Below are 13,247 nucleotides of genomic sequence, written 5' to 3' on the forward strand. Positions count from 1 at the left end.
ACAGGAGCGATGTGCACAACAAGGTGGAGAACTATCATTCGCCCGTTTCATCCTTGTCTTTTTTTGTCTGAAACAACCTGCTCCGCACAATATACGGCCATTCCGTCCACCATCTGTACCGTAGTTCCTGGTTCCACTGCAATATGCTATACTCCGGGTGATAGGGCTATTTTCCTATCTATGAAGATCACACCTTCTTGAATTCTTTCGCCACGGGATGAGGCCTGGTCCCCTGCAGATCCAGCTCCTCTCACGGAACACAGAGTGTTTCAGCGGTCTTCCGACGGTCTTTTAACGGCCCAACCCATTATTTTGAGTCTCAGCAATGAAACACAAGGGGTATATAGCCAGCTAGAACTTGCTGTGCTCGCGGGTTTTTTTTTGAACCATCAGTGCTGTGCACCTTCATTCTTTTCAAAAGCTTCAGATCTTTCTTTACATTGCTACTTCCAGCATCCATTCATTACCTACTTTCATCTTTAAGTATCCAACAACTCAACACTTCATCATGAAGTTTACTGCTGCCTTTGGCGTTGCTGCCCTATTCATGGCGCCGTCTGCTGCGGCCTGGAAGCTACCTGTGAGTATCTACACTATAAATCCTCATAGATCTCGTTCTTTGCTGACATGTCTCCCCAGCACGCCGACAAGGCCTCATCTGCTACTCCTACCGGTTCTCCTTCCAGTGGCTTCCCTGGTGGTTTCCCATCTGGAACCCCAACTGGAACCCCATCTTTCACTCCATCTGGAACCCCGTCTGTCACTCCATCTGGAACCCCGTCTGTCACTCCATCTGGAACTCCGACTGGAACCCCAACTGGATTCCCAACTGGATTCTCCTTTGGCCGCCGAGCACCTGGTCATGGTCCTGGTATTAAGGGACCCGGCCGTGGAGGCCATGGAGGCCACGGAGAGCACGGAGGGCACGGTCATGGATCCGAGTCCACCAGCTTCCCCACCAGCTTCCCTTCCAGCACCCCAACCAGCGCTCCTACCAGCGTCCCTACCGTCGTGCCTTCTGGCTTCCCCGAGTCTACCGGTGTCCCCCCTGGATTCCCCGGTGGCTTCTCCGGTAGCCAGTCCTCCAGCGGTTCCTTCACCATTCTGCCTATCGCGACCGCGACTGCTGCTACTGTTGAGCAGGGAGACTTCGCTCGTCGTCACGCCCGTCATATGTTGTTTTAGATTCTGCACTTGGCAGCTTCGCTTGTGTAGCATGTGAGATAGGTCATTACTGTATGTTCTGTGGCTGCTGGACCAGCTATAGAGAAGAGATTGTTGCTATTTTGGAGAATTTTCCCTAGTGCCATCTAGAGTAGTAAACCAGTAGGCTTGCGAACATTGCATAACCATAATAGTATTAGAAAACTACCAAGCTATAAGGTAGGACCACCCCACAGAACCCCAGCAAAGGGTCTTATATGTATGCATCAGGAAACAGTATAGAGTTCACGACACCCATCGAAAAGCGCTTTATGATCCAATTATGGTCCTATGGCCGAAGAATATGGTATACCAGGCCATGGTCGGTTCACCTGCAGTTTTCCAGGATAATTAATTTCTATGCATCTGCATTAGGCTATTTCAAAGTTACTTTAAGACTAAACTAAGCCCCCACACCGGAGACCCCTTATTATCCCTGTTCTGTTTTTGACGCCGGTTTTTTTATACTTTGTCCTAGCAAATCCTAGTTTCCAGGATGTCTTGCTATTCGCTTGAAGACAAAATCAATCACATTTTTTTTCTAGCTGCATTGTCACGCGGGACGAATACGACCAAACCTCCGTTAAGATTGTTGGAGAAGCTGTGAAGCCAGTTCAACTTCATGTGGTGTTTACTTACACCGGAGCCACTGGGGAGCTTCTGGTACAATTCCATGTTTCTGATTCTCTCTTGGATACCCAGGCTTCGTGGCTTGCTCGGGATATATATGGCGATATTGTGCCAGCTTGTACGAAGTAAAGGTTTTATCGGATCGTCGCCCTCCCTTGTTGTCGATGTCACGGACAAGGTCCCCGGGATAACGTAAACCGAGGCCCCTGTGATAACACTTCATTGTCTTTCGTGGTATAAACAAATAGTGTCGGATTTCTGAGGGATTTTCCATGTTAGTATGCTGTGGGACTATAACTGATCTTTCTAAATTTGTTGCCAATTCATGGATGAACAGACTCATAGAACCTCATATCCCCCAGCACTCTTCCATAGACCTTTAAGATAAAATTGACCTACTTTTATAGCAACTCCCTTCGTGTTTCACCGAGGTCATCTCTAAGCTCCACGAGGAACTTCCAACGATCTTTGCTCCCACGTACCCGTTGGCTCTAACCTACGATGACCTATAGATGAACATTACTGTCAATCCTAAAGTAGGCGGTATCACTGGGGTTGTTGACTAGGCCGAAGCAAAGATATTGCCATTTGGAATGTCTCTCTGGGGATTTACAACTTGTTTGGTATTATGAACTCAAGTGGTTGGCATTACCATGAAAATTCATGCAAACTAGAAGGCCTTTCCTAGGATACTTTCTACAGACACCAAAAGTGCCATGACGAACGGGCTAGATTAGTTATTCGTTATGGTTTCACTTGGAAGAGTAGTGTTGAAGGCCCTACAAATAAGCATGATTCTTCAATCAGATATTTGGACGCATTTCTACACTCTATGAAGGATTAAGAATAAGTCGGCTCCCTTTGGAGTTCAAGCATTTAAAATATTGTGACTTAATAAAGACCTAGATCTCATTAAGCTTCATTCCCTAAAATTCTGCTCCGATCTGATAGTTCGGCAGGTCTCTGGATTTCTGCCTGTCAATGTTGGTAAGGTGGACAACAAGTCATGATCTTGAAGCTATACGGAGTATGCTCTTCCTAAATAGGCAATGTATGTCCACTGTATTTTTTTGTTTTGAACATACGCTGAAGAGCACTTGAGGTGAGCAGAAATGAAGTGGATAAAGGTTCTTGACCAGTAAGAATGTGGGTAGATGCTGATAGTAATGGTTCTCTATCAACCTAGATAGCCCTATCCGTAACAGTCGCCGTAGAATCCTCAGTGCTCAGGCATCATATATCGCGTGACTTAGCGCTCATTGAGTAGGCAATATACTGACCATAGATATCATTAAAGCCAAATAAGAATACACTTGAAAGAAATCCCCTGACAATATAGACGTGCCTACGTTGGAAGTATAAGGAACTCCGCATTCTGTGGCCTCCGATTGGCCCATAGCTCGGCGCTGACTCAGCAGTTTCTGATCTCCAAAATTCTCGAAACAACATTTACCTCATCTCCCTCATCTTTGGTCTTCACCCCTGTTGGTACGGGGTTCAATTGGATCTCGTGAATACTCCGCTATGTACCTGTGAAATCGACATGTATCATGCCAATCCCGTACCCATCGAGATCGCGAAACCTATACACCCGCCTTCGAGCCTCGTCGCGGTACCATGAGCAGGTGCTTGCGCCCCGGCCGCATCCTGCCATTCGGTCGCAGGCCAGCTGCTTCACGCCTCCCTTTCCTCCCATATCGATCCGTATCTCCTTTCTCCCGGCCGACTTGGACTCAATTTACCCGGAAAACTCGCAATGACCAAAGAGAGGTTAATTTCCCGGATGAAGTTCTTTTCCTACGCCGATACAATTTAATCAAACACCCTCGCCTCAGGCATGACCAGAAGAGACATATTGAGGAATGGATGCCAGTGCTGAGGGATTGTATACCACCAAAAATTGCCAAGCCACCAGATGTCGCCCAACCTGCAGGCCAGCCCAGGCGGCTTCAACCACTGCGCGAATCTGAATATGAGCTTGATCGGACCCATGCTCTACTGGGGTGCCTATGGGATGGAAGGGTTCATTTTGAATTTCAACTCCTTGCGCATCTCGGATTTGCGCACCATGAGTGGTCTAATGTGCAGGCTCTTTTGAACAGCATGATCGACACGTATGAGTTGCTAGCTTCTCATATGCCTCCTAAACACCCTTCGGCTGGGCTTGATTGGAACAGACCATTTCGCGTGCGCCGCAGAGATGAGTCAACATCCGACTTGGTGTCTCCCATCACCGAGGAGGTCTCCCTCAGCAAGCTCACGGGAGGCACAAAATCATCATCCCCTTGGAAATGGTCTCGTCTACAACCTCTTTCATCAGATAACATTTCTCTTGATACTCTGACGGTGGAACCTGCACCGAGATTCTTTGGAGAGAGAATTTTGGCTGAAGTACTTGCAAACCTCGGCTCTCTGGTTTTGTATGCTGCACGCAGTCGGTCAGATGATTCAAAGCATGCAATGTCCTGTGTATTCCGAACTCTTGCCCGTTTACACCATGCAGGCATGATCTCTGACAGAGTTTATCAATATCCGAAACCAGATGCCAGCCAGATTGTGTTCCGCCCGCCAGGGCTCCATTTTTTGTCAAGTTCCATAATGAGCGTTTTGTCCGACGCGGCGTGGCATGAACATGAAACAGCAGTGGCCGCTGCGGCCGCTGATGTAGGAGAGCCGTCGCCTTTCATTCCTTACATGCCGGGAATTCGAGAGCTGGGTCCCGAGATCTGGCTTGAGCTCATTCTATGGTGTTGTGTGGAGCATGGGTTTTGCAGAACAGGCACACTACTCGTGCATCAAATGGCCCGGCTTAGCGAATGGAAAGCTGAGAGTTGGGCACCTCTAATAAATGACCTTGATACAGTACAGCAAACTAATGTCAGTATCGAGCAATCATGGCGTCGGCCAGGCCAAAACGAGAAACCCCCAACAACCAAGGGCCAAGACAAAGCACCATTCAATGGACTTGGGTTCCGAACTATCAGCTCCGAGGTGGTTGCGTCGCTGCGGAGTGGCTTGGCGAACAAGGCCTATGTCGGAATGGGAGATCGTGGATATCTTCCTGAGGATCTCACCAATTTATCAGCCCCTCTGACTAAACTTATTGACCCTCCTGTGCCCAGCCGTGAAGAGCTTCGGCCAACAAACAGGTTTACCAATTGGCACATTGTACGGATATTGGCCTCGGGCTGTTTAAAGCCGTCCTCTGATCCTGTTTCATTTGAGCATCTCCTAAGGTCCCAGCACAGTGTTGTTCCCCCGTGGGAAGGGAACGAGTTGAGCCTGGCACAAGTGTTGGATGGAAAAACGCGGGCGCAGTTCTATGATGAATCGGCCGCTATGACTGGCCTGATCGAGTTCAATCTCAATTATTATGCTCGGGACAAGCAAAGCGGACGCCTTTTCCACGAATATGCTTGGCTTCAAAATATTGCCGATGCAAGCAAGGCACAGCACATCCAAAGGTTTTTTGAACGGATGAGCAAAGCCAGCGATGAAGAAGCTTCTTTGTTGTTTGATTTCAAATCTTTCGAACCTCAAGATATCTCTCAATCGTCTATCCCGCAGTTATCATGCGCTACTTTTGCCAATCTCCTTGACGTGGCAACTACAACCCACGCGTTTGATTTTGGCCAACAACTACTCCTGGACAATGGCATTGATGGCCCTGCCATCCCTCAAAGCGCATATCGCAGCCAGGCCCTGGCACCATCTATTCTTCGGTTTGCAGCTGCCACTGCTAATGTCGAGCTTGGCGAGCGTGTCATCGCGTCGCTCGCGATTCCTCTTTCTGTGAACACCATTAAATCATTGATCAACTTCAGTATTGCACGAAAGGATTGGAACCGCGTGGTGCTGATGCTCAACTTCCTGACCGAGCACCGAGCTAAGTCCTGGGGTTACATCAATATCGGCGTACTGGCAAGTGCAATAATTCGGCTCGATGCAACCGTTAAACATAAGACATCTACCGGCACCTTGACTCAGGCAGATACAGAAGACCTGAAACGGGCCACGGACATCTTGCTCCGCCTTTTCCGCGGCGAGTGGCATGCTAATTATACACGTGAGAAAGTCAGGAACTTCCAGCTTCGAACACTCTCTCGTATGCACCGGGTGCTCTCCGCCATCCCAGGTCCGCTACCGGACATACTCAAACAAGTGGAGGCACCCAAGGAAATTACCGGACACCACAAAGCCACTTTGATTCCCCCAACTACATTCCACGAGATCTTCGCTGCCGTCGTGGAAACGCAGGGTGCTATCGTCGGCAAGCAGCTCTGGGATAAAGTCTGTGTTGACTGGGTATCTCCCAAGCGCCAGCTCCAATCTCCAGGTGGTGTTGCCCGGCTGCTGTTCAGCGACGAACGGGCCAATTCACACGGTTCCCCAGGATGGGACGCAGATTACGTCAACCATGTCCGAAGCAAAGCCACGATAGCAGACCTCAACACCGTCCGCATCCTCGCACGAAGTGCCGTCCGAGAATATGCAGAGTGCGTGAAACAAACAACGGACGAACAACCCCACCGCCACCGTCCCAGTCCCAGTTCCAGTATACCCCAAACCAAAACCACCGACCCTCACAACACCACCTCTTCCTCCCCCTTTTCCTCCTTCGTCTACGACCCCACCATTCCATATACACCCTCCATCTCCCGCAAGGAATACCCCTACCAATTAAAGTCCGGCAAGATGCCCCAAACAGAGCTCGAGTCCATTCTAGACTTCTGTCTCGAGACCTTCCTCAAATTCGGTCTCCCGGAAGACCAGGTCGACATCGAGATCCCTGGCCACATGCGCCGCATGCAGCTCAGAAAAGTCTTTTCTTCGCCTACACGCAGACCTGTTAGGATGCGGATCAAGTACAACCGGTCCGATCCCTTCATGAGATCTCACTGGCCGAAGGAACTGGCGGAGACTTTGCCGAAGCCGGAGCTGGCATCAGAGCCAAAACCAAAGTGGCCTTACGATAATCACAAGATGTAGGATGTGGGAGAGACTTCTTTTCTTCTGGGTCCTGTCCTGTCTTGTATGTATTTTTATTTTTAAAGTAAAAACTATTCTCGAATGTATATACTATTTTTTTTCCCACTCCATGGACTAATTTAGAAGGCCGTGTAATTGAGACGGGGCAATGTGTATATTGTACCCAAGAGGAACACGTTGGAAAATAAAACGTGAATGGATTTGATATCAAAAATCCTAGTTTTTATGCTAACTAAAAACCAGAGATAAACGCCCAAAGCCCCGTTGCGAGTCCAGCTCTGGACCGAGGCACAGCCCGGATCCTTAAAAATCCTTTCAATACCAATATCAATCATAGATCTGAAGAATATCACGCGCGTTTTGTTTTCGGTTGTTTCTGGATATCATATGGGAATCACTTTTGAGGCAGCCCGGTAGTGCTATATCCGTGGACCATCATAAACACATTTGTAATGCAAAGAGATATTTGTGGTAGACCAAAGGGAAAGAAACAGATTCGTAAAATGAAGACAAAAGATAAATAGGTATCACATCACATACGCATTAAGTGGAGGTGGAAGTTAGTTAAACATGAGTAAGAAAGGGGAGGAATAAGAAATAGGGATAAGAAATAGGGATAAGAAATAAGGATGGGGAGATGAATAGGTAAAAAAAAATGGTTCCTAGGTATACTGCTGGGAATGAGATGTCGCATACAGGGACATGGGATATGATGTTGGGTTAACGGGCAATAAGTGGGAAAGTCAGCCGAAAAGAATAGGATGATGACAGGGAACTCGCATTCTCTTGTCGTCGTGTTCTTGCGTGTTATTTTGTGGTTTCATATACAAGGCATTCATCAGTATGGACGATAATTGTATTCAATTTTCCCAGTTCTCATTCTCATTGGAATGAGGAAAGAAAGAACGCATAAACTCCCCACTGATAGGATCATAAGGGAAGTATGAGTCCTGGGCCTCGGCAGTCAACGAGTCCATCAGGTCCGCGGTCGAGATGTTCGGATAGGCATATTGGTCTTCACCAGGCGGTGCATCCGGAACAGACACCGGAGGGTGTTCTTGTTGCGGGCCCCAGTAGTCGCCAGTGGTCTGCGATATGGGCTGGTCGGATGGCGGTTCCGAGCTGATAGTGCTTGTAGGCTCTGGAGTGTATGGGTAGGAAGGCATGTCGCTGACGTCGTACTTCATGCCCTGGGCTAGTTTGCGGAGGCTGAGGTCGCAGAGCTGCCAGGCGCGTCTGGAGGCAATGCTCTGCTCTGACATTGCGAAGAGCCAGCGGATTGCTTTCTTAGACAGGTTGATGAAGTTCTTTTCTTCTTCTGGCATGTGAACGGTGCCGAAGGACAGCTCGAGGAGGAGAACGGTCGCAGCTTGCATGAGATAGTGGAGGATGCACCACCATGGCGCAATCCCGTACAGTTGGAGAGCATCCGGCTCATCCGGAATTAGATTCAGCATGTGCCGTGCAGATTCCAGGGTTACCACTGCCATTTCGTGACTGAAGGAGGGGTTCGAGCCCTTTTGGCGCGCATCACGCCGGCAGAGACAGGGACGGCCTAATGTGATCCGCGCACTGTAGTAATGCAGCGCTAAGTTCAGTTTGCAGCGAAGGATATCCGGTCCTTTGTCTTCCTTCTGTGTGAAGTCAAGCCCGGTTGGAAGGTTGGATTTCCATGCCTCGATTCGGGACTTGAGTTCACCAATCCGGCTCTCGATTTGTGTCCATGGTACCATCACGCAGTCTACTGAATAGACTTTGTAGACAATTTCTTGCACGACGACTGTCAAGTCGCAATAGTAGAGATAACAGAGCCCGTAGTTGACAGGTAGGTTTTTGATCCATTTGGTGTCTCGTGCCCGAGTGTGGTTACTGGCATCCTTACCATTAACCGGGTGGAACGGCATTTGTCTAATAGATGCACTTGCCATGACGTTGTTGATTCGTTCGTCTCGTAGTGCTGTGTCTGTGAGTACTTCGAGGGCATCTGGATCTTGTAGTTGTTCTTCTTGGAATGGAATCGGGAAAGGCGAGGTGCACACTCCGTCCTGGATACAAGTTGCCCGACCAGTCATTACTCCGAGCATGTGCTCAAATGTATAAAGACACCACCAGACTCGGTAACGGGCTTCTTTCGAAAGATCGGGTGTGGTTGGACTGCTGCTTTTCATGTTGATTCCAAGTGTGATTGCAGACCGCACTGCCAAAGCCGAGATTCGCCACGCCCTATTTTAAGTGTTATGGTCCGCTCACTTCAGATGACACAAGAATTTTCTTAAACTCACCGGTTAATTTGACCAGAAGCGAGAAGGTAGAAGGCAATCAAGGCCTCCACCTGGACTTGCTGGAGATCGGGATGGCTGAACAGGACATCACCGTTCATACTAAGGATCCTAGCTCTGGTCAGATATACCAAGTGGTCCTTCTCGTCCCCACTCCATGGTGCCTCGACGAGATGGCCGTGTTTAGCCCCAATTGCGAATATCATGTTCAATATAGCAAGCCACTTGTCACCGGGTCGAGCAGCGCTGTCAAAGAATGTCCGGTACTGTGCCGAGAAAAGAGGTTTGTTAATGATGGGGTAGAACGGATGCACGGTAGTCAAATAAGCCTCGAACATATGATCCGCCACCTCTCGAGGAGGCATGGCATACAGCTGTACCGGTCCGGGGACGGAAATATCCAAGTCATCAAGATGATAATTGACTGCATGCAGAGCTACTGCATCATCAGTCTTTAGATCCTGGCCAGGCTCCAGACTCCCCGGAAGACCTTTGGCACGTTGTTCTGCCTCTCTCTGTAGCCGTTGCATCCAGGTAATTTCTGAGTTTTTCCCCATATAACCAGTTGCTCTGGTATGTTCTGATCGATTGATGTCCTCTTCTACTCGGTCAATCGCCTCAAGAGATCCAATAGACGAAGGCGAGGATGGCTCATCGTTTTCTGGAATGTCATCCTGAGGGGTCGCTGATTGAGATCGGGAATTATGCGACGAATAATCCACTTCCGGACCATGCTGTGGTCGCGAGTGTTAGAGACACTCCGGTATCCCGAAAAGAAGAACGAACCTTGTCCAGCAAGCTCCTGATCCGCTCCGCGGCACTGAGCTCAACCATACCACCCAACTCCTTTAGCAGATTCTCATATTCTTGCGCTTTCTCCGAGAGATTTTCAACTTGTCTGTAAGGCGCGAACAGCCGGTCAGCATGCTTGCTCGCAATTGAATTTTTTTGTTCCAAATATATGCTTTTATAGCCACGAACACACATACTTTTTTGTTCTCTCCCTCCAACCCTCGGGGTAGTTGCACGTAGCCCTCAGCTCGCGACACTGGCGGCAAACTGGGGTGTCACCACTGCACTTCGTCTTGCGCTGCCTGCAGGATGCGCAAGCGCGAGGCACTCGTCGATTATAGCGCGGGGCAGGTGCAACCCGTTGACGAGGAATGGCAACTTTAGTTTGTGCAGCAAGTGTCTTGCTCGACCGAATCGGGGCTGTATTGGCGCTCTTGGCGCCTATCGTTGACACTGTGTCTGCGACAGAAAGAGGGCGGGATCTGGCGGGGGCGAGGTCTGGTGTTGGTTGTAGGGCGGGCGCTTCGCTTTGAGGAACGACACTGTCATAGTTCGTCTGCGGATGGGCTTGTTCGACCGTCATTGTCGCAGAAGCCCTGTGTACGTTAACGAGGGAGTGTTTGGGTCTCAATCTCGAAACTGCGTTCCTGCGGCCCTATGTGGTATAAAGTTGCGACGAATGATAGGGCTGAATTTGCATATGTGAGGCCGAGAAATGAGATGTATATACAAGGGAGATTTGAGGCCCATTCATAGCAGTACAAATTTGAGCCTCGGACGTGAAAATACTGTAGAGACCTTTGAAGTCGCGAAGTGGCGGAATATGTGTAATCGGCCCACGGATGGACGGCCCATGGATGATAAGCTGCCCGCTTTCCTCATTGGGCACTGATTAGTCAGGAACCGTTTTCTCTTTTTTTAGTATATGATGAAAGATGAAAGATGCAAGGTGAAAAAGATGAATTTATGGGAAGAAACGCTAGTTATTTTGACACTTTTGGGTAAAGCCATTCCTCCAGCCGTGAATATCCTCCCAATCTACCCATCCAGGGTAAGTAAACCAAAACATATGTATATATACAAGAGAAAATAGGCATTAGCGAGAAAAAAAAGGGTAAGAGGTTGCGCCGGGAAGACAAAGAACATGTACAATCGAGGTGAATAGAGGTAAAGAGAACATGGCGGGTCACAGCCCAGCCAAGAGTGGAGAGAAGGAGGAGAACGAGAAGGAACATAAACCGAGATAAATGGACTCCGTGGTCGAGGATAGTTTAGAATTCGCCAAACATCTCGTCGAGCTCATCGACTTCCACCATCTCTGGGTTTTGCAACTCTCTCCAGGATTCGAAGACGGGCTCCGAGTTCATGGAAATAGCCCGAGGGGTAAGGGTAAGCCTCTCGTGCGACTCTGTCAGGTCCGACATCTTCAGATCGACGTCCGGAAGGCCGCTGTTCAACATGTCAAGCGAGCGCTTGAGGGTCGAAACAGGTGCGGCATCGGGATCTTCAGGGAGGCTGATCTGGGGGGCAACGAGAGCGCCGGCAAGCTCCTCACCGTCCACACCGAGATCTGTCAAAGCGCTCGTGCCAGACGAGACAGATGATGCGATGGAGGTGAGGGAGGGGGAGGGAGAGGTGCCAAACAGGGCAGTCGCGGCAGCCTCGTCCAGATCCTGGGCCATTTGGTCGACGGGCATGTGCGAGAAGTAGTCACTATACTCTTCTTCGGACATGCCGTCACCGTGCATAGACGGAGACATTGAACCACGATTCATAGGCGATTCAGAGATGCTCATATCGCGGTCCTCCAAGGCGCTCAGGCTCTCGGAAAGGATGGACTGGCTACGGGTCGACTCGGCTTTTTCCTCGGAAGCACGCTCACGCACAGCGCTCGCAGTTTGTGTGAATTCCTTCTCGTCACCCTCCAGGGGCGGAGAAGCCGCACGATGCGAGTTCATGAGACGCGTCAAATTACTAGCGTTGGGGAAGTGATCAGAAGAGCCGCCATGGCTAGCGGAGGTATTCAAATCACCATGCTCCTCGAAGTCGGGAGAGGACAGGTCCACTTCGGGACTGGGGCTACGTTCCCGCACCATCGCGTCTTCCTCATCCTCGAGACTGGAAACACTGGGCGTGATGTGTTTGCTACCCACGGCAGATACCAGATCGTCGGTCTCAGGAATGGGTTGGTGGGGAAACGTAGTAAGATAGTAGTACACTTTGCGCGGATGAATTAAGATAAGCTCCTTGGCCATTGGACAAGGCGCGAGAGCCGTCCAAGGACGCTTCATATAGGCAGCTAACCGCGATGAGAGCAGCGCAGCGGGATTGGCGGAACTAAGACAGGACATGTTAGTGACTGTGTTTCAAAGAGATCCCGAGTGAGATACGTACTTTGCAACATTGACATTTAGTGTGACCAGGACTGCAGCCAGTTCCTTTACCAGATGAGGGCGATTCCCCGTTTTCTCTAGTTGGTTTATTACAGCAATAACGATGTCGTCGTTAATTCCTTCTGTGTCGATCTTGGGCGCAAGCACTCCATCCATAGGCGAGGGTGGCGGTGTAATCTCAAGGAGTCCATGTCGGCCAGCACGCGCAATAATTTTTGGGTCGGATGGCTCGGGTGATAATGAAGTCGAACCATGCGATCTCTTGACTTTTTTTGTGGGTTGCTCATCGGTATGCACTTTTGAGATAGAGGGAGAACGACGAGTGGAATTTGGGAGCTGAATGCCCAAGGATGGAAGGGATAGTGACTTGCGACGAGTGTTGTACGGCATTGTGAGGAAAGTGACAGGAGAGAAGACAAGAATTCAAGAATCAAAGGAGAGTAAGACACAAAGACGAGGATATAATAGAAAAGAAGAAAAAGGATATAATAATAAACAGAATAATAAGATGAACAATAAAAAAGATTCTAAGATATGGGGGATGTTAGTAGAAAGGGGGATGAGAAGGATAAACGGGGGGGGGGATCATCAAGATGCGACAGGCAGAGCTGTTTGGATGGCAAATTACCAAACGGGGGCCTGAGGAATCTTCGCAAAAAAAGTGGAAAAATTGAAAAAGAAAAATTAAAATTGGGGTTGGTAATTTACCGTATGGTATTTGTGCCTTTAAATTTGGCAGCCTCCCGAATTAGTGTGACGATGATTGGTTGAACTGGGGCTTGTTTTTATTTTCCCTTTTCTTATTACTCTTTAAGAATGTACAAGAGAATGCCTATCTGTACTTTCTTATAGAAACTACCTGAGTACTCTGTACTTTGCACTATGTAGATAATCTCACATTAGCTTAAATATACTATAGGCTCCTTCTCACCGCCATGTTAAAGCCACCGGAATACAACAT

General features: G+C 49.0%; 4 protein-coding genes across 4 annotated transcripts; 2 read left to right on the forward strand and 2 right to left on the reverse strand.

The window, feature by feature from the left end:
* Nucleotides 1-508: 508 nt before the first annotated feature.
* On the forward strand, nt 509-1,185 carry N7471_002938 (uncharacterized protein; the record flags this gene model as incomplete). The annotated part of the gene is made up of 2 exons (XM_057275658.1): nt 509-580; nt 640-1,185. The coding sequence occupies 2 exons, from the start codon at nt 509-511 to the stop codon at nt 1,183-1,185; spliced, it is 618 nt and encodes a 205-aa protein (XP_057140296.1).
* Nucleotides 1,186-3,450: 2,265 nt separating this feature from the next.
* N7471_002939 (uncharacterized protein) lies at nt 3,451-6,822 on the forward strand (the record flags this gene model as incomplete). Its single annotated transcript, XM_057275659.1, has 1 exon — nt 3,451-6,822. One exon carries the CDS (start codon nt 3,451-3,453, stop codon nt 6,820-6,822), a length of 3,372 nt encoding a protein of 1,123 aa, XP_057140297.1.
* A 336-nt stretch (nt 6,823-7,158) lies between these two features.
* On the reverse strand, nt 7,159-10,704 carry N7471_002940 (Zn(II)2Cys6 transcription factor). The gene is made up of 4 exons (XM_057275660.1): nt 10,091-10,704; nt 9,888-9,999; nt 9,105-9,835; nt 7,159-9,045 (listed from the first exon to the last, which is right to left on the reverse strand). Exons 1-4 carry the CDS (start codon nt 10,474-10,476, stop codon nt 7,683-7,685), a joined length of 2,592 nt encoding a protein of 863 aa, XP_057140298.1. The 5' UTR covers nt 10,477-10,704; the 3' UTR covers nt 7,159-7,682.
* Nucleotides 10,705-11,164: 460 nt separating this feature from the next.
* On the reverse strand, nt 11,165-12,676 carry N7471_002941 (uncharacterized protein; the record flags this gene model as incomplete). The annotated part of the gene is made up of 2 exons (XM_057275661.1): nt 11,165-12,230; nt 12,288-12,676. 2 exons carry the CDS (start codon nt 12,674-12,676, stop codon nt 11,165-11,167), a joined length of 1,455 nt encoding a protein of 484 aa, XP_057140299.1.
* Nucleotides 12,677-13,247: the final 571 nt, after the last annotated feature.

The sequence above is a fragment of the Penicillium samsonianum genome (genome assembly GCF_028829775.1).
Source record: "Penicillium samsonianum strain IBT 33392 chromosome Unknown utg000002l_segment0_segment0, whole genome shotgun sequence".
Lineage (NCBI taxonomy): Eukaryota > Fungi > Ascomycota > Eurotiomycetes > Eurotiales > Aspergillaceae > Penicillium > Penicillium samsonianum.